The following is a 23236-nucleotide window of genomic DNA, read 5'->3' as shown; positions in this document are numbered from 1 at the left end:
CCAATATGTAACGAAAACCACAACCACAGCATTCCGTAACAAAATACAGAAACATAAGGATTTTTCGAGGTATATTTACCGGCAACTAAAGGAAGGAGCAAGGCTTCACATTGATAAGACAGTAACAGCAAAAGCTCCCTCGTCGGCGATATAAAACCCTCCCGAAATTCCGACAAGTCAATATTGAACTGAGAGGGGCCCCATTTATGGAGCTGCAGAACTGCCGGGCTCTCACCGCCAAGACAGTAATCCATCTAAAACGGTAAAAGAGAGAATATTCAACCATTTTATGCAATAATATAAATTAATTCACTAATCGCAACCGAAGCTCGCCGAAAAACTTCAACTATTCCACTAGATTAATTTGATTCCTATTATTTAAATTTATAATCATAATCAGCAGAAAAGAAAGGGAAAATGATAATAAAATGAGAAATAATTAAGGAAAAAAAGTTTACATTTCTTCTAATCGGAAAGAAATACATAAAAATAAAATAAAAACCTGGACCTGTTGAGCGAATCGGTTTTACTGGAGTAACGCCATCTCTGCAAATGTCTCTCTCTCTCTCTCTCTCTCTCTCTCTCTCTCTCTCTAAATTTTTAGATTCTCCTACAGCAGATTGTTATTTTATTTTATTTATCTGCTCTGTTTTCTTTTCTCTTCTTTTTTTTTTTTTTTTTTTTTGCAGGATTTGAAGATGCGTGCGCTATTTGTGCTCATGAGGAGGTGAGGGGGCAGTTTGGCTAATTTGTTAGTTGTTTACGACAGTCCAGCGAAGCTGGTTCTGACTTTCTTGGAGGCGGGATACTCTGCGGCTTCAATTTGCTGTGCTCATTATGTTTTCTTGGCGGTACAGTCCATCATATTCAATTTGTTTTTGGATTTTAAAACCGTTTTAAAAAAAAATTATATTTTATATTTTAAATTATTTTTTTAAAATATTTCCAATCGTCTTATATTTTAATATCAAAAATAAATTTTAAAAAATTAAAAAAATATTATTTCAATATATTTTCAAGTAAAAAATACTTTAAAAAACAATCACTACCACAATGTCAAACAAGCTCAGTTATTGTTTTTTAGAGTATTTTTTGCTTGAAAATATATCAAAATAATATTATTTTATTTTAAAAAAATTATTTTTAACATCCACAAATCAAAATGGTCCAATAACAAAAAAGAAATTAATTTTAAGCAAAACAATTCAGTTTTTTAGGAAATATGGTTTCAAACGCATTCTCAAACTAGCTTTAAATCATGAAAAAATTGTTTCTAGTTTTTTGTATTTTAAAAAATAAAATGGCCAACCTGTTTTCAAATTAAATTTATTTTAAGATAATAAGGAAATTGATTGGTTTAGAATATTAGAGTTAGTTTTCATTTTAATTTAATTGATATTTTTAGAAGAAAATAGACTTTATCATTGAATGGGTGTTGATAAATGTCACATGTGTGCGCGCGGCGTGGCGGGATGTCGAGGTCAAGGAATTGTTATCTAGCTATTTGGTTTAGAGTCAATAAAAAACCTAGTGGACTGGTCTTATTTGAAATTTCAGGATGAGAGGTTGATTGTGGTTAAGAAATATATTACCACTCCTATTGCACCTTACCTAAGATAATTTTCATTGTGTAATCCATATGTGGTATAAAGGTGTTATTCCCCTTTGAACTATGAGATTGCCTTCTCTTATTAACTGTAACAAGTGAGTTGTGTTTGTATACATTCAAGATCGTATATGGAAGAGGATTCATGACTAGATCAGTTGTATGTTATCTAAAGCAAGTAAAACAATTATGCTTAATTATATTGCTCAGCCTTTTCTTACCTATAGTATAGGAGTTTTCCTATTACCTATTACTTTATGCTAAGAGCTACAAAGGATGATGAATTATTATTGGTGGAGCAATAATCACCAAAATGGTCATGAAATAAATTGACAAAGGTGAGGTAGATTGTGAAGGAGAAAAGACACTGGTGGCCTAGGTTTTTGCAATTTATATTACTTTAATTTGATGCTTCTTGGTTAGCTGGGGTGGAAACTATTTGCCGAACCACTCTCTTTGGTGATTAGGATTCTCAAAGCAAGAGTTTTTTCTATAAGGGACTTTTTGAATGCCAATATAAGGCATGAGCCTAGTTATGTTTGGCAAAATATTCTTAGCTCCAAGGAACTAGATATAAAGGGCATTAGATGGTGAATTGGCACAAGTAGTAAAGTTATTGTATGGTCTACTGCGTGGTTGAATAACAACTCTAACAGATATATAGAAACTCGTATGATGAAGGGACTTGAATCTATGCTAGTTAGTGACCTGATTATTGACAGTAGAACTAAATGGGATTGGAACTTGCTAAACTCTCTTTTCCAACTAATACATGCACTTTCAATTATGAGTATCCCTTTATCTTCATGGAAAGTGGATGATACGAACCAAGTTAGATCCGAATTTAGCCTTAAAATATCTATTAACCAGTTTTGCGATATCAGTCATACCTTTATATCAAAATGAGCTGAAATTTTATAGGGAGATACTAGATACATGAAGATATATTTTGGTAAATTATCAGGTTAAATGGAGTTTGTAACATATTATTTAAGATGTTTGAAGTTACTAGACAAATGTTGTCAAATCTGTCAGACTAGACCTTTGTGTACTATTTGGAACATATCTGGCGCTATATGTGTAATTGTTCTACGATTTAAATTGAGATGGCAACTAGACATTTCAAGCTTTCCAACCATATATGGTAAGCCCAACAATTCATTCAGACGAGAGAGAACGACGTGTTTTAAGTTAGGACTAAAAAATCTGCAAAGAATATTTGAAAATTAGATATTCGGGTTATATGGAGGAATTTTAGCATGAAGAATTTGTTTTTATTATCCTATTTTATTTATTTATTTATTTATTTAATGTTGAATAAGTATTTTTAACTTGGGTTTGTTATGGCTCATTAGACATTGTTTAGGGGTTTGTTTCATTATTGACTTATGTTAGTTGATTACTAGTTTAGGCTCATTAGCTTGCAACCCAAAAAGAATCTATTAGAGTTAGTTAGACAAGACGATATTATGTTTTTTTAGTTGTAAATCTCAGTAGCAGGTTGGAGAATAAATGTGAGTTTTTTTTATGGCAAAACAACATTTCTTTACAGGGACAAAGATCGTAAACTGACTTATCGAAGATTAACTGGCTTCATGACATCATTCATATACTTAGGGTTCTTAGATACAAGGTTATCTCTGGGTCCAAGTCCTTTTCCAATACCTTTGGTTTTTAGATACAGGGTTACCTTAGAATCAAGGTTTTATCAAACCTGATTTTCAGCTTTTCAAATTGTTATTTACTTTGTTGGGGGTTGCTTAACCACATGATCAAGAGATTCACATTAAGTGGTATTATAGCTTAGCTTTAAAAATCAGGTTATATATTTTATTTTCTTCTTATTAGTTTCAGCTTTCTTAGCTTTAGTTGTCTTTGATTTTGTTTTTGATTATTTCGTATCTAGAGCTTAGTAGTTTGTGTCTAAATTTAAAAAAAAAAAAAGATGTTATTTTAGTTTGTTGATGTCTAATAATATATTAGTAGCACAAAGAGTTAAAAAAGAAGAAGCAAAGAACGTTTAAAAATCATTTTTGTCGAATCTGCCACAGTACACAAACAAAGGAGAATTTGGACCAAAACAATTACGAAAATTCTTAACTTATATATACTTGTTCTAGGAGTCCTAATCACACCCCTTATAAAATTTGAGTTCATTTGGAGATCATTGCTATAGTATCTAAGGTTGGGATTAAAAGTTGTCGTAATAGGTCAGAATCGTATCAAAAAGGAATTTTAAATCAAATAAATTCATAAAATTATGAAATGTTATATATTGGGTTTTAAGATTCTTTTCGAACCCCATATATAATTTGAGGTCATTTGAAGTTTGTTTGCTATAGTAACAAAATTCAGGATTGGAAATTATCGTAACAAGTCTAATTCGCGTCAATAAGTCAAACTTGTTTTACTGCTGATATTTCTCAATTATGATAGTATAATTACATCATAATTGATATACTTAGGTGTCATTTAAATTTTTGTTTACATACATTTTGCACCTTTTTTCTTTTGTGTCTTAAAAAACGTCCATTTTTCATACGAATTTGCTTGTTACTTATGAAATTATAATCGTAGTTTTGTCTTCGCTTGTTTTTATATTTTTCTTGCTTCTTGAGTTATATACACATATTTGGATACGCTGATAAAGCTGTTATATTTGTTGTTGATTTCAGTTTTGCAAGAGTAAAAAAAAGGAGAGACGAGAGGAAAAAGACGTGGCGAATATATTTGAGTGAAACACGGTAGGAGTGTAAAAACATGAAAAAGTGGGGAGGAATATATATTCAACTAACCAACCTTCATATTCAAAGATGTCGGAGGCAAGCAACAACATAGTACCATAGAAAGGAGACAATAAAATTGTAACTCAATTACACATTATGAATTAGCAAATGGATCGGATGACCAATGAATTTGGAGATAAGTTGGATAGGTTGGAGAGTCAACATGTTAATGATCATGGTGGGGTTCAAATTAGGCCTGAGCGAAGAGAATTTAATGTTATGAGGATTGTTATACAAGTTAACACTAATGCAAATGAATTTATGGCTGATAATACAGACATGAGTGATATTGATTTTGAAGATGTGTTAATGAGACATGGGGAACATTTTGGACAAAAACAAAATTTTCAGTTTGTAGGGGAAAAATATGGTGATAATTTTGGCTATAAGGGTAATTATATGTATCGGGACCATAATGTTGAGTTAGGTGGAGATTTGGATACAATTAAGCTGAAAGCATCAGTTTTTTAGAGAAAAATAATCCAGAAATTTATTTAAAATATAAGAAGAAGGTAGAGTGGATTTTTTAGTGTTATAATCATCCGAAGTCCAAGAAAATCAAGCTTGTTGTGATTGATTTTTTTTACTATGCCATTGTGTGGTAGGATCAATTAATGACAAACCACAAGAAAAATTATAAGAGGCAAGTTGATACTTGGAATAAGATGAAATCCCTTATGATAAGGGGATTTGTGCCTAGTTACTATTATAGAGAATTGTATTAAAAGTTGCAGAGTTTGAGTTAAAGTACAGAGAGTGTTGATAAGTACTTCAAGGAAATGAAACTTGTTATGATTCAAGCTAATGTTGAGGAGGATATGAAGGCTACTATGGCTAGATTCATGAATGACCTTGATCATGCTATAACTCATATTGTGAAGTTGCATCATTATGTGGAATTGGAGATGATGGTGCATATGGCTGCGAAGGTGGAGAAACAACTTAAACGAAAGGGTACCATTCGACAAAGCCAACTATTAGGCCCTTTGAAACCTTAGAAACTCAATTAGAAGGTTAGTAATAGGGGTGGTCCATCACAGTAGAATGAGGAGGGAAAGACTGAATACCTTAGAGAGAAGAAAGACTCATCGACCATTTTTAAAAGTAACAATGTTACTCTTACTTCTCGTAATTATAACATTAAATGCTTTTGTTGTCTGAGTTTTGATCATGTTACTTTACAGTGTCCAAACAAAAAATTCATGATTATCAAAGCTAATAATGAGGTTGAGACCTATGGAAGAATAAAGAGGAGAAGATGCTACCATCGGATGATGCTGATGATATTTGCGTTGAGTATCTGATTAAGGGAGAGGCACTTATGGTGAGGAGAGCATTGAATATGCATGCCAAGGTAGATGATTTAGAAGGTCAGAGAGAGAACATATTCTACACGAGATGTCATGTTTATAATAAGGTATGTAGTTTAATTATAGATGGTGGTAGTTGCACTAGTATAGCTAGTACTGAATTGGTGAGAAAGTTAAACTTGCACACTACCAAACATCCTATAGTTTATAAATTATAGTGGTTAAATAATGATGGTGAAGTGTACGTGAATAAGCAGGTTTTGGTTATTTTTTCTATTGGTAAATATTGTGATGAGGTGTTATGCGATGTTATGTTATGCCAATGTAAGCTAGTCAATTATTGCTTGGTAGACTATGATAGTATGATAGGAGAGTTATGCATGATGGAGTGAAAAATATGTATTCCTTTTAGATGAATGGAAGACCTATAACACTTGTATCTTTGACACCTAAGCAAATATATGAGGAGCAAGTGAAATTAAAAAAGAAGAAGATGGTTGAAAAATAAGAGTTTGTGTATCAAGAGGACCTTCTTTACTAATAAGGTTCTTCTTAGTTTTGATGATAATGTTATTCTTTGGCTTGATACTTATTTTTTGACCTTGGAAGATATTTTTCATGATACAGATTTGAGATCAAATATTTTTAAAGAAGAGGAGGATGATATAAACCAAGTTATATCTGAATTTGACCTTAAAATATCTATTAACTAGCTTTGTGAGATCGGGCATATCTCTCAAAACGTACATCAAATTGGGCTGGACTTTTACAATGAGATATTAGATACATGGAAGTATATTTGGGTAAATTTTCAAGTCAAATGGAGTTTGAAACATATTGTTTCAGAAGGTCAAAGTTACTAGATAAATCTTATCAAATCTGCTAAAGTAGATATTTGTGTACTGTTTGGGACATATATGCAGCTACAAGTGGAATATTGTTGCGATTCAAGCTGAGCTGGCAACTAGACATCACAAAATTTTCAACCATATATGGTAGGCTCAATAATTCATCCAGACAAGAGAGAACGACGTGTTTGAAGTCAGAACTGAAAATCTGCCAAGAATGAGCGAAAATTGGAGATTCGGGCTACATACAGGAATTTTAGCATGATGACTTTGTTTTTATTATCCTATTTTATTTATTTAATTATTTTTGAATAATTATTTTTTATTTGGGTTTGTTCTAGCCCATTACATATTGTTAATGAGTTTATTTCATTATTAAACTTATGTTAGTTGATTACTAGTTTAAGCTCGTTAGCTTGCAACCCAAAAGGAGTCCATTAATGATAGGTAGATGAGACTATATTATGTTTTTTTAGCTGCAAATTTCAGCAACAAGTTGGAGAATAAACATGAGTTTTCATTTTGTTTATTTGTGGCAAAGCAACCTCTTTTTACGGGAACAAAGATCGTACACTGACTTATCGAAGATTAACTAACTTTATGGTGTCATTCGTATACTTAGGGTTCTTAGATAGAAGATTATTTCTGAATGCAAGTCTTTTTCCAATACATTTGGTTCTTAGATACAAGGTTACCTCTGAGTTAAGGTTCTATCAAATCTAATTTTTTACTTTTCAGATTTTTATCCAATTCATTAGAGGTCGCTTCATCACATAATTAAGAGATTCGCATAAATAGAGGATGAGTTGATTTGGCACTATAGTAAAAATGGCTTCTGTAACTCAAAATATATCTCAAAATCTGAACACTGCGGCTATAGAGGTATTCCAGATTTTGGTGAGGCTGAATGGAGAAGATTATAGAATCTCAAGGTACCACCGAAGATCAAACTTTTTTTTTTTTATGGAGAGCTTGCCAGGATTGCATCCCTACACAATTTCGACTCCTTCAGAGGGGAATTGAGATCAATGATGTTTGTGTTTTTTGTGGTTCTGCAGGTAAGATTAGAGAGGATGTTTTGGTGACTTGTCCATATGCTTGTGATTTGATGAGCATGTTTCTGTTGGCAGGAGTTGGGTCTGGCTTTAAATTTGACTACCACCGTGAATTTCCAACGGTGGTGGTTCTTCACTCAATTTCATTTGCTTGATGAGGATTTGCTGCCGAAGGTGGGTGTGACCGTGTGGTCCATCTGGAACCAAAGGAACGATAGAATATGGAATAACGGGGCTTCGGCAGAGCATTGGGTGGTTAAGGCTGGTCTGGATTTTCTACAGAGATGGAAAACTGCACAGACCACTCCCTTGTCTTCAGGATCTCGTCAGGCTCCTTTGCATAAATAGGAGAAACCTCCAGTTGGGTATCTAAAGTGTAACGTGGATACAAGTGTTCTTGAAAGGACATGGTTTCCAAATAGCATGACTGACCCCAACATTCCAGATTCCATATTCCATATTCCAAATCTGATTACATTTATTCTTTCTATCCATTTCTTGAAGTTCATTTCTTTTTTCGAAGTTTCTGTCAAATTTCGTTCCAGAATACAATCTGAGGCAGTAAACCACTATGGGATTGATGGCGGCATAGAGCCACAATTCCAAGTCAAATGAGAAGCAAAAAGGACGACATGAAATACTTGAGGAAATTCTGATAAATTTAAGGTCTGCTGCAAAGCATTTCCATACATTTTTGCATGGTAATCCAAGATTCACTACCCCAAAAACACATTGTCGAGATGAATCTACATTTGTAATCATCCTTGGCATAGTTCAAAATATCAACAGCATAGACTATGAAACAAATACTACCAATCATAAACAAGTGGAGAATCAACCTAGGAAACAAAGTCATGAAATTAACTAGAAGAGATCCAAAAGTTAAAAAGAAAAGGACTTGCAGAGTAAACCGTGCTAGTACTATCATATTGAAACAAGGTAGCCACCATTGAAGGTGTCCTCTGCTTAGATAATCCTACTAGTCAAAAGTCCAACTTGCATACAAACACAAAAACAGCTCATATCATCTTAAGTACCCATCTCCATCGGTAGCCAACACAAGTAAACTCCCACTCCCCATAATCACAACAGCATTGGACAACGACAGAATAACAGCATCCAATACCAAAATGGGCTGATCTGCCAATTCCAATTCATAGCTTAATTGCTTCTCCAAGAATCAAGTTTTTCCATTTAGCATTCCATAATAGGAAGAATATGACAGCACAGCGAAGTAGTAGCACCAAAGCAATTTAGAGCATGAAAAATATGGAAAAATAGGCAATAATTTCGGGTACCGTAGACATAGCAATGTATAATCTATTCTCTATTACAGAACACAGCATAAAGTTTCAGCAAGCATATGGGAGGTATGGGCTCAGTTCATCCTAGTCTTACTTTACCAGAGCCTTCCCTGCTGCAAAACTGTACAAAGTCATGATAATCTGTACAGAAAACAACAAGTAGAGAACCAATTCTTACAGCAGCTATATTAGGAAACAACTAGAAACAAAGGCCAAAACCAAGACCAACAAACGACTTATGGCTTGCAGCTATAAATTCCTAATTTCTATACTCTCGTGCTGCTGCTTTCCTAGAACTGATAGAAAAACTCTGGTATTCAACAGCCTGCATCCAATGAACCTGCATTTTTAATCCATCCCACCAGCAGGTCTACACACTATAGCAAAGCAAACTCCAATGTGCTTCATCATGGTTTCTTCCCCTCCACACTAGAGATAGATATGTAACTACAGCAAAGATAACTAATGGCCCAGATAAAAATTCCTTCGAGACACCAGTCTCAAAAACAGATTAGTGATAACTACTGGCTAAATTTAATCTAAAATTGTGTCATTTATGCGACTAAACTACAAGTGAGAAAAATGATTAAGCAACATGACAAAATAATGGCAACCAAACTGCTATAGAAAATCACTAATTCACAATAGAATAATTAAACCCCAAATTGTTAAACACAGAATAAGCAAAGCAACCAAACTGTACATATAGACACGAACAAACAAATAAATATCCAATGAGAGAACATTATTCTCCTCGACTGACGCATAAAATCATCTTGAAAGAAAATAGAAAGTACATACTAACATGTCAATTATGGATCATATCTTATCAATCTTATCTGCCTTGACAACAGGATTGGCTTTAGCAATAGCATCCTGTCCAGCACTCTTGTAATCGAACACACAGTTATGCTTGTCCGAATATCTGTGCTGCGAACAGAAAGTGTATCCACAACGGCACTTGAACCCTGTCAAGCCCACTTTTTTCCTGCAGAAGTTGCACCTGTTTGCCACCACCACCGGCCGCTTCTCCTCTTCACCTCCTTCTTGTTGCCCTTCAACTTCTGCTGCTGCTGCTGCACTGTTTTCGGCAACATGAACTGGAACATCAATTGTTGTTGTAGTTGTGTCTTGTTGGGTTAGAAGGAATTCTTTGTAACATTTAGAGCAGAGATTATTAGTGTTGGGGCTTCCAAAAAAACCACAGTTATTCACACAAAGAATTGGCGTGTTTTGTGCCTCGTTACTGCTGCTGTCTTCTAGCTTTCTCTTTTGGGATTCTTGCTCCATAATAATAATATAAAAAAAAACTCAAATTTTAGGGGGAAAACAACTTATTTCAAGAAACAGAACTGATCTGGTAAGAATATGATAATACAAGAAAAACTAGAAATCCAGAATTATATTATAGGAAAAAAAAAAAAAACAGCCCTTTCGAGATTGGAGATAAAACACAAAGGAAAAGATATGAAAAGGTAGAACAAGAAATCAATATGAGATCTGGGATGATACGGGTAGAGAAGTGAAGAAAACATGTATATATATAAAAAAAAAAAAGGGGAGAGAGAGATTGTGTCTTCGTGTGGTGTTGTTCGTAGTGACTTTGTGGGGTGGGTTTGGTTCATCAGAAAAAGGACAAGGAAAGAAAGATATGGTTTTTGGTTTTTTACCGAAGAGATGACGTAAGAAAGGGAAAGATGCGGTCTTTATATTTCCTCTGTAGCTTCATCAATATTTTTTTTAGAATAATTATTTTTAGTTCGAGTTAATTTTTATTAAAAAATTTAAAAAAAAATAATTAAAATCAGTTTAAATTGACCGGTTTTGATTTGGTTTTTTAAAACAAAAATCGGTTTAAATCAGTTTGGTTCGGATTTTTTGGTTTGACTCGATTTTTTCAAGTTTATAAAACTGAAACTAAACCGGCCGGTTTTTTCAAAATTTTAATCGGTTTTTTTTCACGGTTCGGTTTTTTCAGTTTTTTTTCTGTTTTCTTGATTTAATCGGTTTTTTAATTTTTTTGCGCATCCCTAGTTTTACTTCTATATTATTTATAATTCTGAATTTCTCAATGTTACCCTCTTAATTTCCAAGAAGTTCTACCCTTGTACCAAATTGTTAACTAACCTAACTTTTCAATATTAGTATTTGAACTATGTACTTCAGGTTTTTAATTGTTTCTGTTACAATATTTTATGTGGTTTTACAGGAAAAGGCGCGACTAAAATACAAAATATGGAAAAAATTAGCATTTTCTTAGTTATTTACTTATTTTTTAATAAATTAAAGATTTGAATTTTCTTAAAAAAATTATAGAGGTAACATTAAGTAATCTTATACTACGAGGGTGGAAGTTAAACATTGATAAATTATAGGGACAAAAATAGATTAGTCGGGAGGGTAATATGGAACTTTCAAGTGAAGTATGTGTATGTATAAAGTTGTATGTACACGAGTGCATTAGATATATTTTGTGATGATTTGCTGTCAGTCACTAAAAGTATAATTAAAAGAATTGCAGATGATTTTTACAACTCACAGGATTCATGTATCATATTCCAGTCTCTAAATTTATAAAATGATATGCCAAAAAATTAAATTGAGAAAAGAGGAGAGAGAAAAAATTCAGATACACATCAAAATTTTGATAACGATAATATCGGTATCATAAAAAAAATTTAATTTAATAAATTCAATAAAATCAACATCTATTAAATATTCATAACCAATTCACCTAAACTATCATTTTAATATTTTTTTAGGTTCTTGACTTTCTAATTTTAATGAACCAGTTTTTTTTAATAATATTTGTTTTAATCTAATATATATTTAAAATACCCTTTTTCTTCAAGAAATATAATTTTATAAATTATCTTTAAATTTCTTGCATTTATCTAAATATAACAAAATAAACTAAAAGAGAAAAGAGGTAGGAATGTTGTCTTTATTATAGCTATATACTCAATTTCATTATGGATTATGACAGTAGATTTATATTTTTTTTCCTTAAACAAAAAACAATTGGGCTGGCTGATTAGGGTAGGAGAATCTTTTTCCTTTTTAATAAACAGTAAAAGGATTAAAATACAATTGGGGAAAAAAACTTAGATCAGTCGTTTAGGGACATTTTTGGGTTTTTATTTTTTAAGCATAGTTAAATTACTGAATGCCCTTAAAGTAAAAAAAAAACCTTTGCATTTAGTCCAAGGTTATTTTTGTATTTTCACCTTATTTTTTTTTTGTTAATATTAACTAGGATAAATGGGAGGTTCGTCTTTTATATTAGAATAAATATCTTTAAAAAATTATTGACACGTGCATTGCACGTGATTGTTGGTTGCCGACTTCAAGCATCATGTGGGCGTTGCTTGACGGCCAAACAACGACTTCTAGAGGGCATTTGATTCGTCTCAGTATCCCTTTTATCTCTGGCCAAAATGTGTTATCGATGAACATCCAATTTGGCAATGACAACCCGTCTTTTCTTTTCTTTCATTTCTCTTTCTTTCTAGGTTTCCACACCTAACCCCCTAGAGTTTTAGAGCAGTCACTCAATTGTTTTTCTTCAAATTTGGTTTTTGTTATTTTAATTCCTAATTTTGTGTCCCAGGCCTTTTTGTAGAGTTTTGATTTTTTACATATAATTTCATCATTCAATCCCAATTTATCATATGTTGTTTTTTCACTTTGTTCCTCATTTTTTTTTCTTAACCCTTTTGTGCATTTTTTATTGATTTTCAATTTCATCTCTTAATCCAAAATTATAGTATATTAATTTTTTCAATTTGATCATTATTCTTTTGATTTCTTTGTCCTTTTATTCAAGTTTGTTTTCTTTCTATTTTCACCCTTCAATCGAAAATTTATAGATACCCTTTAATTTATCTTTTATTTCAATTTTTATCCTTATTTTTCATTATTTAGTGTTATTGATCCCCTTCCCCCAATTTTATCCTTCCGTGTTTGATTTGTTAGCTATTGCATTCACTGTTTTTTCATGTATGATGGTTTCAGTCTAATAATTCAGGTTACGAGTTTGAAAAGTTAATGCGTGTTGATATATATATATATATATATATATATATATATATATATATTTTGTTTATTTTCTCTTTTGATTTTATCGTTTGACATTGTTTTTTTCTTTTTAAAATAATTGGCTTTGTGGTTTCCTTCAATTTTTTCTCTATTGAGTTATCCCAATCTCATGATTTGAGATGTGGGTTTGGCGGGTTAACCCGGGTTGACTCGCACCTCATTACTTAGGTTACATATTTATCATACTACCTCAGATTGACTTAGATCGATTTTCCCAGTTTTTTTTATTCAATTTCGTCATTCCAGGTTTTTTTTCCCAAGTTGTCATGATTTTTTTTTTAATCCTATCATTGTCATTTTTTTAATTAAAATAAAACCAATTTATTAAACATCATTGAGCTTTTAGCCCGAATTGTTGATTTTTTCATTAAAATGTGATTAAGACGTCTAAACATTGTGTTATACAGGGAAAAAAAAAATACAAACCCATGACGAAGCACAAATCCACGGTTAGTAAGATTCTATTATGATAATAACATATGAATTCCACTTTATATGAAAAAGAAAAATAAAATTTTAAATATATTAAACAATTTTAATAAAAAGATATTATAAGTTTGAACACTTGTTCAAATAAAAAGAGATAGCTCCAAATACTCACTAAGTTTGAAAAACATAGTTTAATTTTGAGATTCATGATTATGAATGAGTAGCTTAGTTAAGGCTAGTTTGAAACATATACTATAATTCAATTAACCGTATTGTTGGCCGCAGTCCAAAATAAACACTTGTACACCCAACATTATTCAACAACAAATAGAAAAACTAAACTTTCCATTTACGTCCTGAGATTTCCAAAATATAAATCAATTAACGGGCCATTTGAAACATATACTATAATTCAATTTAATTATAGTGATGAATTTAAATTTAATTAATAAATAAGTTAAATTCACATATTTAAAAACATAATATTTAATTTAATTTATTTTTTATATTATCTTTATTATCTTCATCTTATTTCTTTAAAGATCTTTTTTTTTTAAAAGGTAGATAAACCCTTTAAAAAGCTAGTTTTTACATTAATTTTCACTCTTTAATTTATTAAATTATAGCTGTTGCCTTATATTTACTTTTATACAATTTTTATAGATTAAATCCATTTTAAAATTTAAAGTTTTACACTTATTTTAAATTTGTGATTTCATTAAAGTTTAATTAAGAGGATTTGAAATACACGAGATTCTATTTTTTTTTTTTAATAAATTCCACTGCAGTTAAGATTTTTTCAAAGAAAACAAAAAAAATTGCTACCAGCCATCTAGGGAGTCCACAAACTGCAAATCCCCACCCACAGGCCACAATTAACCAACCAACCAAATCTAACCCACCCAAAATCCCTCCCTCCCTCCCTCCCTCTCCTCCCCCCTCACCAGCACCAGCACCAGCACCGGCACCGGCACCGCCCCCCTCTTCAATTCGAATCAAACAATGCAATCACGCTTCACATCCTTGGCAACTCGCACCCTCAAATCCACAACCACCAAAGCCAAAAATTGCAATTTCTCCTCCTCCACAACCGAATCCTCCACCAAACAACACCCACAATTCCCCGAAACCCTAGCCGGTCTGCGAGCTCGATTATCCGCCGAATCCCCTGCGCTTGGCGATTTCATCGACCTCCAATCCAACAACACCTACTCCGTCGAAGTTGGAACAAAAAAGAAATCACTCCCAAAACCTAAATGGATGAGAGAAGCCATTCCGGGCGGCGAAAAGTACGTTCAGATTAAGAAGAAATTGAGAGAATTGAAACTCCATACTGTTTGCGAAGAAGCTAAATGTCCTAATTTGGGGGAGTGCTGGTCCGGTGGCGAAACCGGCACTGCCACTGCTACGATTATGATTCTCGGCGATACTTGTACTCGTGGCTGCCGGTAATATGAATAATTGTAAAGTTTATAAGTATTTGTTGAATGATAGTTGGAATGAATGTAGGATGTTTGGATTTATTTTGTTGTAGGTTTTGTAATGTGAAGACATCGCGGACGCCTCCTCCGCCTGACCCGAATGAGCCTACTAATGTGGCAGAGGCAATTGCGTCGTGGGGTTTGGATTATGTTGTGATCACGAGTGTGGATCGTGATGATTTGACTGATCAAGGGAGTGGTCATTTTGCGGAAACTGTGCGGAAGTTGAAGACACTCAAGCCAAACATGCTTATCGAAGCCTTAGGCATGTATAATTAGCTTGGCATTTTGGATTTTGTCAGGTTCAAACATGTTATTGTGCTTTTCTAATGTTGTTTGCAATGTTTTGGTGTAGTTCCTGATTTTCGAGGAGACCGTGGTTGTGTAGAGAAAGTTGCAACATCAGGACTGGATGTCTTTGCTCACAACATTGAAACAGTTGAAGAACTTCAAAGTTCTGTACGGGATCGTCGTGCTAATTTTAAGCAATCTTTAGATGTTTTAGTGATGGCTAAAGAATATGCTCCAGCTGGGACACTTACCAAGACTTCAGTAATGTTGGGTTGTGGGGAAACGCCTGAACAAGTTGTGAAAACAATGGAAAAGGTGAGAGCTGCAGGTATTGATGTGATGACGTTTGGCCAGTATATGAGACCATCTAAACGTCATATGCCAGTATCTGAATACATTACCCCTGATGCTTTCGAGAAGTATAGAACACTTGGCATGGAAATGGTATGTTTCTGCCTTGTATTTTTTTAAATTGTGATTTATGCATATGGTTTCAGTTTTGGTTAAATTGCAAACTAGAAATCCCCTTGTATTGTGTGATCTATATTGTTTTTATGCCATTAACAAAAATAATGGATTAAGAAATGGACTGTTTTGTCTATTTGTGAGTTAGTTACGCTCTTTTTTAAAGTTATGAATTGCTGTTCGTTCACTCAAAAATATTTTAATAGCAGCTATTGTTAACTCTAGATTCTCTCCATTTTAGTTCTGTATTTGGTGGCGAATCTGATTTTGTTCCATGAAGGAAAGCATACAGTGTATCAATCTATTTGACTTTTTAAATAACTGATTCTATGTATGCTAGAGGATGAATCAGTGGCAGTGAGTTGAGGAGGTGGGCGGCTGTCTTCCATTATGTAATTAATTTCGCTACATAGATTTGGGTTTTTTATACGAGTAACAGTGCAATGGCTTCTTAGGGTTTTATTTTGTTCCTATATCCCTTAATTTTTATAAATTTAAGACTTTGTGCATCTTTTGATGTTTATTGAAGCTAAGTTTTTGGCTGTTATTGTTAATGTTCTTGATATTATTGTCAATTATGCTTTGAGATTTATCTGGATTCATTAAAGTTAGATTGCATGCATGTACATTGCTGTATCTTTGATATTCCTTTAAAATATGTCCTTACTCTGCCCACTTGCACCAATCTATTTGTAATTTGGAGAAGTATTGTATGTCGGAAGGACTATTCAAGTATTTCAGATGAAAGCACCATTTTGAACACAGCCGACTTTTATATATTCTTTTTTCTGTTGCTTCTCTCTTGTTTCATTGTCTGGTTTCAATTCTTTGATTGAGAGCTTGAGGTTTGTGGGTGACCTAATTTGGTTGCCTGGAAGACGCATCCACATAAATTAATTTGTGATTATTAGATACTAATTCATTTGTTAAAGTTGGATGCCTTTTATATATATATATATAAGTACATATATTACTGATTAGTTTCCTTGATCCCAGTCTTTAGTTCTGTCGGGAACTAATTTTATGGGACTAGGTTGTAAATCTGAATATGTTTGCAATTTCTTCCCTGCCATTGTCTGCCTGTTTGTACTGTGATAAACTGGATTTCAAGCGGCGGTTCTTTAATCCTAGTATAGTAGTGGTAACAGCTGAACTCATGATAGGGCCCACCTTTATCTATATGTATGTACAATCATTGCTGGTTTAATGCATTGAACACAGTGGATGCTGTCATTTCCCTGGTCAAAGAAATATGTTCAAAGTTCTTTGGCTTGTCGGTGGTGTACCTGTTTTCTTTTATGATAAATCAGCTGCCAGCATCATGTATGACACAACTGTTGCCTGTCTAAATAACCCTTACAAATAGAAATGATATTTAGCCTTCCCAGTTTCTCAGTATACTGCTGGAAGTATACATCTAATGATATTGATCTGATCTGTGGATGTTCCATGTACTTGTATTAATATTTGATTAGTGATGCCAGCCACAATACTGGATATTCATTGATTATTACTTGGCAGATGCAGCATCCTTTGTTGAATTTGCCAGTAGCTGGCACTAGAACTTCTTGTGTGATTCTTATTATCTTTGGATGAATCAGGGATTTCGATATGTGGCATCTGGTCCCATGGTTAGGTCATCATACAAGGCAGGTGAATTCTACATCAAATCCATGATAGAATCCGATCGGTCTGCCTCCTCGCAGCTTCCTATCTCCTGATGGATGCTCTTTTTATTATCTTTCACTGCAAATGGATTGGCTTGTGCATTTGGTTATCATTTATAGGGACCCGAAACTCGATGAGCTTTGGCAGATGTCTAAAGCAATTTGTTACCAAATTGTAAGAGGCCAACCTCGTAGATCATCCTCAAGGTTGCATGAGCTCGAGGTCTTTCTATTCTGCTGCTGTTGTAAATTCAGTCTGTTGTGCTTAACCACTTATCCTTTGTTCTCATTATTTTTCCTAATAAAATCTCTCTTTTTTCATCCATTGGCACTGGCTCGGAGTATACATGCCATGAGCGTTTGGCACCTCCAAGTAACAGCTGGTCTATTCCATCCTCTGGTGGTCCATTAGTTTTGTGCACCTTGTTTCCTCATCGTTGGAAAGTGGGTTTGTTTTTAGTTTTGGAAATTGGTTTGTAATTGCAGTTTTCAAGGCCGACAAGAAGAAAACTTTGATTTTTGGATACAGTTTCTTTGTTTAGGTAATTTACCTTGCATGCAATGCAAAAGGTCTCAAACTACAAGTCTAATGAAAATTTTATGGTACACAAATGTCCCCTCTTTACTCTCAATTGTCTAATCCAAGATCTTAGCCCTTCAAAGTGGAAGCAAAGTTTGATGTGTGGATCCATGAATCCTCAAAAGGAGAGAGCATCAAGATAACAGACAATTCTGTAGTTTGGGGCAGTAATAGGACTTTCAAGTCTTAACTTTTATCATCCTTTTCTTATACCCAGTTTTAGGTCTTAGGCTTTGAGAGTGTTTGAGAGTAGTAATAATTGTTGTTTTTAAAGATTTTTTTGTTTAAAATATATTAAAATAATATTTATTTTATTTTTTAAAAAATTATTTTTGATATTAGTATATTAAATTAATTTAAAAAAATTAAATTTCGATAATCTCTTCTTTAGGTTCTAATTCCAAATAGATTATAGTTAAAAAAAACTATGATTTATATTTTTTTTATAATTATTATTTTAAATAACAACAGTAAATATTTTTTAATTGCAAATGTCAACTTCACTCGGTGAAAGCATCAAAGCTTCCGTTTTCTTTGAGATGTAATGTGCCAACAGTCTAATAAAATCTCTTTAATAGTCTTCACATAATTACATCCGATCTGTCCCATCAATCTCTCATAATACCCACCAGGCTCCCAACCCCCACACTCCCTGGAGCTTCAATTAAAATCCACAGCAACTTCATTAGCTCACTTTTGTCTGTCTTCCTCTTTTGCCTTCCTTTTATCTCCATAAATTGTACATTTAGCATTTAAAATGTAAATATATAGTGAAATAACACATAAGAAAAACTATTTAGTAAAATATCATATTTTTTAATTTCATAATTTTTTTTTAATTTATATCACAGTTCATAAGAGATATTTATTTAAATTTAGGACTAATCAATTGACTAATTTGTAAGGAAAATAAAAATACTACCAAAACCAACCCTGGAGCTAAAAATCCGATGGTCGGAGTAGTAATTTCATGCTATTGTAAGAAAAATAGCCTTCAAAAAATCTTATACAAATTTGAGCGCAATCAAATAGTTAAATAAAAAGTTAGGGTCCTTTTGAGCTAATATTTTGGTTTGACGCGACCAGATCTTCTCTTAAGTCTAAACTTATAAAACATATTTGAAAGAAAAATTCATACAAATATAATTATTTTATGTAAAATAATCGACCAGTTATCCAATTAGCTGATTGATTGACAATTGTTACACTTTAAAAACACAACATATTTAAATATTGTTATTCTGAAGTGCGATAACTATCTTGTTGTGTTTAAAAATAATAATATATAGTAAATATCGCGTTTTAAAAATACTATAAGATAAAACTATATTATTTTACTAATTTTATTTCAAATGATATTCTATCAAATTTTTTAATTTATTATAGTGAAGAAAAAGTCCCTTTTATCCATCTAGTACGTATCTATTATCATACCCCATTTTAATTGTTTGCCAGGCCTTCTCAATTGTCATTTCTAGCTTAACCACCAGTAATTAGAAAGTGTACATTTAATAGCCGTTAAGACTTAAGATTTTCAAAACTACACAAACTGCAAATTCCGACATTATCTCATTCTCTCTCTCTCCGCCTAATGGGTTGCTGTTTTAGCCACACCAACACCACCAAAAGAGGACCAAGTCACCCAAAACCACCAAGCCGCCACCATCACCATTCACCGCCACAACCCCACAAACCCAATGTCACCGCCACAAGAACCCCACCACCACTTGAAGAAGAAACAGTCAAAGAAGTCCTCTCAGAAACCCCCATTATCGTCAAACCACAGAAAACTACTCCAGTATCAACAACAGCAGCAGCAACAACAACAACACAAACCCAAGAACCAAAAATCCTAACACAAAAAAACAATAAGAAACATCAAGAGGACCAGGAAATCTCTCAAGCATCAGAAATATGCAGCAATATCACTGACACTCTCTCAACAGCAACCACGACCACTGCCGCCACCACCACTACAATAACAGACATAAGAGAAGATGAGGTTACAAGCAAGAAAAAGGTCAACAAATCTCCTGCCAAAGTACCAAAAAAGCGTCCGCACACCGGAGACAGAGAAAGGGTGCCGAAACCTCCGGCGAAGACGACCGGTCAGGTGATGATCAGGACTGCAGCTGGGCAGCGTAATGTGGGGTCCAGTGGTGTCAGGAGGGATTTTGGAAGGTCACCGGGGACTAGGACGGCAGGTGGAGTTGGGAGGGGTCGTGTCGGCTCGAGTCCTGGAAAGGTGACTGGAGAAGCCGGTGGGAGGTCAGTGGAGAGGAAGAAGGAGGAGACGGTAAACGGCACTGTTCTGATGCAGCAGCAGCAGGAGGGGAATGAGTCTCTTGAGAACCCTCTTGTTTCCTTAGAAGGCTTTATCTTTCTTTAGATATATTGTTTATCTATTTACTCTTTTTGTATTTTGTATGCGAGATGGATGCATATTTAACATTTCTCTTATGCAAACAACTGGTTATTCATTCTGATCAGCTCCATTTCTTTCTTTGTTTTTATTTATTTATTATATATGTAAAACAATTTCAACATTACATTGATGTTGTCTTTCTTACTTTCAATTGAATTTAGAAATGTTGGAAATTTTGTATAAGGGCATGCTTAAAGAGTATATTTGAGATTAAATTAAAAATGAGGTTCATTTATTTTTATTATACAAATTTTGTTAGAATTTAATTTTTAATATGGAACATCAATATGTTTTAAATAAATTATGAGTGAATAAAAAATTAATCTTAAAGAATTCTTGATTTACATGTTTTTAGTGAAACCTAAAACTCCTTAAAAGAACTTTATTCCACATAGATTTTTTTTTTTTTGGTTTTTATAAAATAGAAAGCTGATAAGTTAAATTTGAGTTTAAAAGACAACAAAGCTTTAAGAGGGAATAAATTCTAAGTAAAGTAGGTTTTAAACTTAAATCCACATACACGCGTGTGTCAGTTCTTGAGGATCGAGCTTGAGTTAAAGTTTATTGGAAAATAATATTCTTTAAACAATACCTTGATAGATTTCTAGCTCAAAAATCACATGATTTAAATTCTAAATTTTCTTATTATCTGGAGCTTAGGTTCAATCCTTATAAATGGATAATTGAGTCCTATTATTTAAAGAGAAAAGCTATTGACGCTTGCTTAAAATGCGCTAGAGAGTGGTGACACCCACGCCATTAAGACAACACGTGTAACGCCACCTAGTGGCCAAAAATAGCCTTCCACTGTCTCTCTGGACGCGCCACCATGTCCTCTTCAATTTGGAGTGGCACATGGTGTCTAAAGGTGGTCGGATTGTTGCTAGTAGTCGTTTGATTTCCCCCCTTTATTTTCTCTCTCCTGATAGGTAATGTATATAGTTGTCCTTTTTGTTTTCTACTTTTTGATTTTAGTCCTTATTCTTTTTATTTCTTATTTCCTTTTTAGTCTATTTGTAGAAGTTTTTTTCTTTTCATTTTAATCCTTTAATCACAATTTCCCATATGTTTTTTTTTTTTAATTTTAGTCTTCACTCTTTTAATTTCTTATTTAGTTCTAATTCCTTTTACATAAGTTTTTTTTCTTCAATTTAGATAGCAATAGGTATCCGCGGGTTGGATTCTTGATATCTATACCCTATCCATTATCCATCGGGTAAGAAATTTAGATATCCATAAACTATCCATCGAGTTTCGGGTATCCAATGAGTATCTATTATCTACTATCATTTATTATGTAATAAAAAATAAAATAGTTAATATATATATATATATATATATATATATTAACTATTTTATTTATATTAAATGATAAAATTCTAAATATTGTTCATATGTGTATTTATATCAATATTAAGGTATGTATATATTATATTGTATTAAAAACAAATCTGAATGTTCTATAAGTATATTTATATAATATAAATATATATTTCAGGTTAGGTTCGGGTGGGTTTCGGGTTAGGCTGGGGCGAGTTTCAGGTTGGGTTTGATAATATTCATACTCTATCCATTATCCTTTGGGTTCAGATTAAATTACTATCCCTAATTCTCATATGTTTTGTTTTTCATTTCGATACTTATTTTTTTTTTTTGGCGTTGTTGTTGAAATTTTTTTATCTTTCAATTTCATCATTCAATCAATTTTTTTGTTTTTTTTTTAGTTTGACCATCATTTTTTTGATTTGTTTATCCTTTTATTATAGCTATTTTTCAATTCAATTTAACCCTTCAATTGAAAATTTTATTCCTCTAATTAATGTTTTTTTTTTCACCCTAATGGTTTTAAATCCTTTTGTGTAATTGATTGTTTTTTCCTGGTTTCATCTTTCGACATTTGATTGTTGGGGATTCAACTTTGTATGATCTTATTGTTCTACATTAGTTTTTTTTTTAGTATTGGTTTTGTGATTATCTTCAATTTTTTTTTCTATGGGTTTATCTCAATCTTGTGACTCAAGTCACGCATTTTCCATGCCTTTTTTCATTTATATATATTTTTTAGTTTTATACAAATTAAATTTATTTTTGAAAATAAAAAATATTCATTTTAAAATAATATTGCTGATGTATTCGACCCTGCGTAATATTTTTTTGGCGTGGGTTTATTCAGTCAGTTTCATTTATATTTATCTTAAGTCGTTGGTTTCTTAGTGTGTAGATTTATTTTTCATTGATTTAAATAAACAAGTTTAGCAAACACAATCTTGTGAGTGTTTCATTTTATATGATTGAATATCTTGATCTACATTTATCTCTTAATTTTTTTAATTTTTTTTTTATTGTTAATGACTTTTTTTTTGTTTATTTAAAAAATGGCTATCAATTTATTTAATTAGATGCTTGCATAAACTTTTCAATTTACACTTTAATTTTTTTTATTGTAAGAAAACACATTGAAGTAGCCTGTATACTCGATATTTTTTTTAAAAAAATTATAACCCATGGTGAAGCGCGTGTTACATAGCTAGTACATAATATGATGCGTATAATTCAATCAAAAGTGTAAAGGCACTTTGGAAAGTTTTGGACAAAACATTTAATGTTGGAATTGCTGTTATGAAAAAGTTTATAAATGGAAAATTTTTAGATTCAAGATGGTTGACTTAAAGATCGTTTTGAGTCAAGTTTCAGAGTTTCAACTCACCTAGCATGATAGTTATGGTAAATATATGGTTAAAAGTGAACATTCCAAGTGGCTGCAACTATTGAAGAATTGCCACTATCTTTGAAAGAATTCAAGAAGTACCATATGTATAAAAGCAAAGAAATGGGGGTTGAAGACCTCATCTTGAGACTAAGATTACTAAAGAAAAATAAGTTATTCAAAA

The 23236-nt window shown here is 32.6% G+C and overlaps 4 protein-coding genes across 8 annotated transcripts in view; 2 read left to right on the top strand and 2 right to left on the bottom strand.

The window, feature by feature from the left end:
• LOC7457143 (uncharacterized) overlaps positions 1 to 697 on the bottom strand; it is a 33358-nt gene extending 32661 nt beyond the window's left edge. For 3 of the 5 annotated variants that reach the window (XM_024605452.2, XM_052454782.1, XM_052454783.1), the window contains exons 1-2: positions 509 to 695; positions 80 to 254 (exon numbers count right to left, since the gene is read on the bottom strand). In XM_024605452.2, coding sequence (XP_024461220.1) covers positions 80 to 254 — 175 coding nt within the window. In that variant the 5' untranslated portion in view covers positions 509 to 695. Of the gene's footprint in view, positions 1 to 79; positions 255 to 502 lie in introns of all 5 variants that reach the window. The other 2 variants (XM_052454784.1, XM_024605453.2) reach the window with 2 other exon arrangements.
• An 8831-nt stretch (positions 698 to 9528) lies between these two features.
• Positions 9529 to 10534, bottom strand: LOC7456275 (zinc finger A20 and AN1 domain-containing stress-associated protein 9). Its single transcript, XM_002310582.4, has one exon. The coding sequence runs from the start codon at positions 10197 to 10199 to the stop codon at positions 9729 to 9731; it is 471 nt and encodes a 156-aa protein (XP_002310618.2). The 5' UTR covers positions 10200 to 10534; the 3' UTR covers positions 9529 to 9728.
• A 3763-nt stretch (positions 10535 to 14297) lies between these two features.
• On the top strand, positions 14298 to 17665 carry LOC18100990 (lipoyl synthase, mitochondrial-like). Its single transcript, XM_006380417.3, has 4 exons — positions 14298 to 14884; positions 14971 to 15182; positions 15273 to 15652; positions 17275 to 17665. Exons 1-4 carry the CDS (start codon positions 14439 to 14441, stop codon positions 17392 to 17394), a joined length of 1158 nt encoding a protein of 385 aa, XP_006380479.1. The 5' UTR covers positions 14298 to 14438; the 3' UTR covers positions 17395 to 17665.
• Positions 17666 to 19511: 1846 nt separating this feature from the next.
• Positions 19512 to 20309, top strand: LOC7456276 (uncharacterized). Its single transcript, XM_002310006.1, has one exon. It carries the CDS (start codon positions 19512 to 19514, stop codon positions 20307 to 20309), a length of 798 nt encoding a protein of 265 aa, XP_002310042.1.
• Positions 20310 to 23236: the final 2927 nt, after the last annotated feature.

Source organism: Populus trichocarpa, chromosome 7 (assembly GCF_000002775.5).
Source record: "Populus trichocarpa isolate Nisqually-1 chromosome 7, P.trichocarpa_v4.1, whole genome shotgun sequence".
Classification (NCBI taxonomy): Eukaryota; Viridiplantae; Streptophyta; class Magnoliopsida; order Malpighiales; family Salicaceae; genus Populus; species Populus trichocarpa.
Note: the sequence above shows the minus strand (reverse complement) of the source record. Positions and strands in the feature narration are given on the sequence as shown.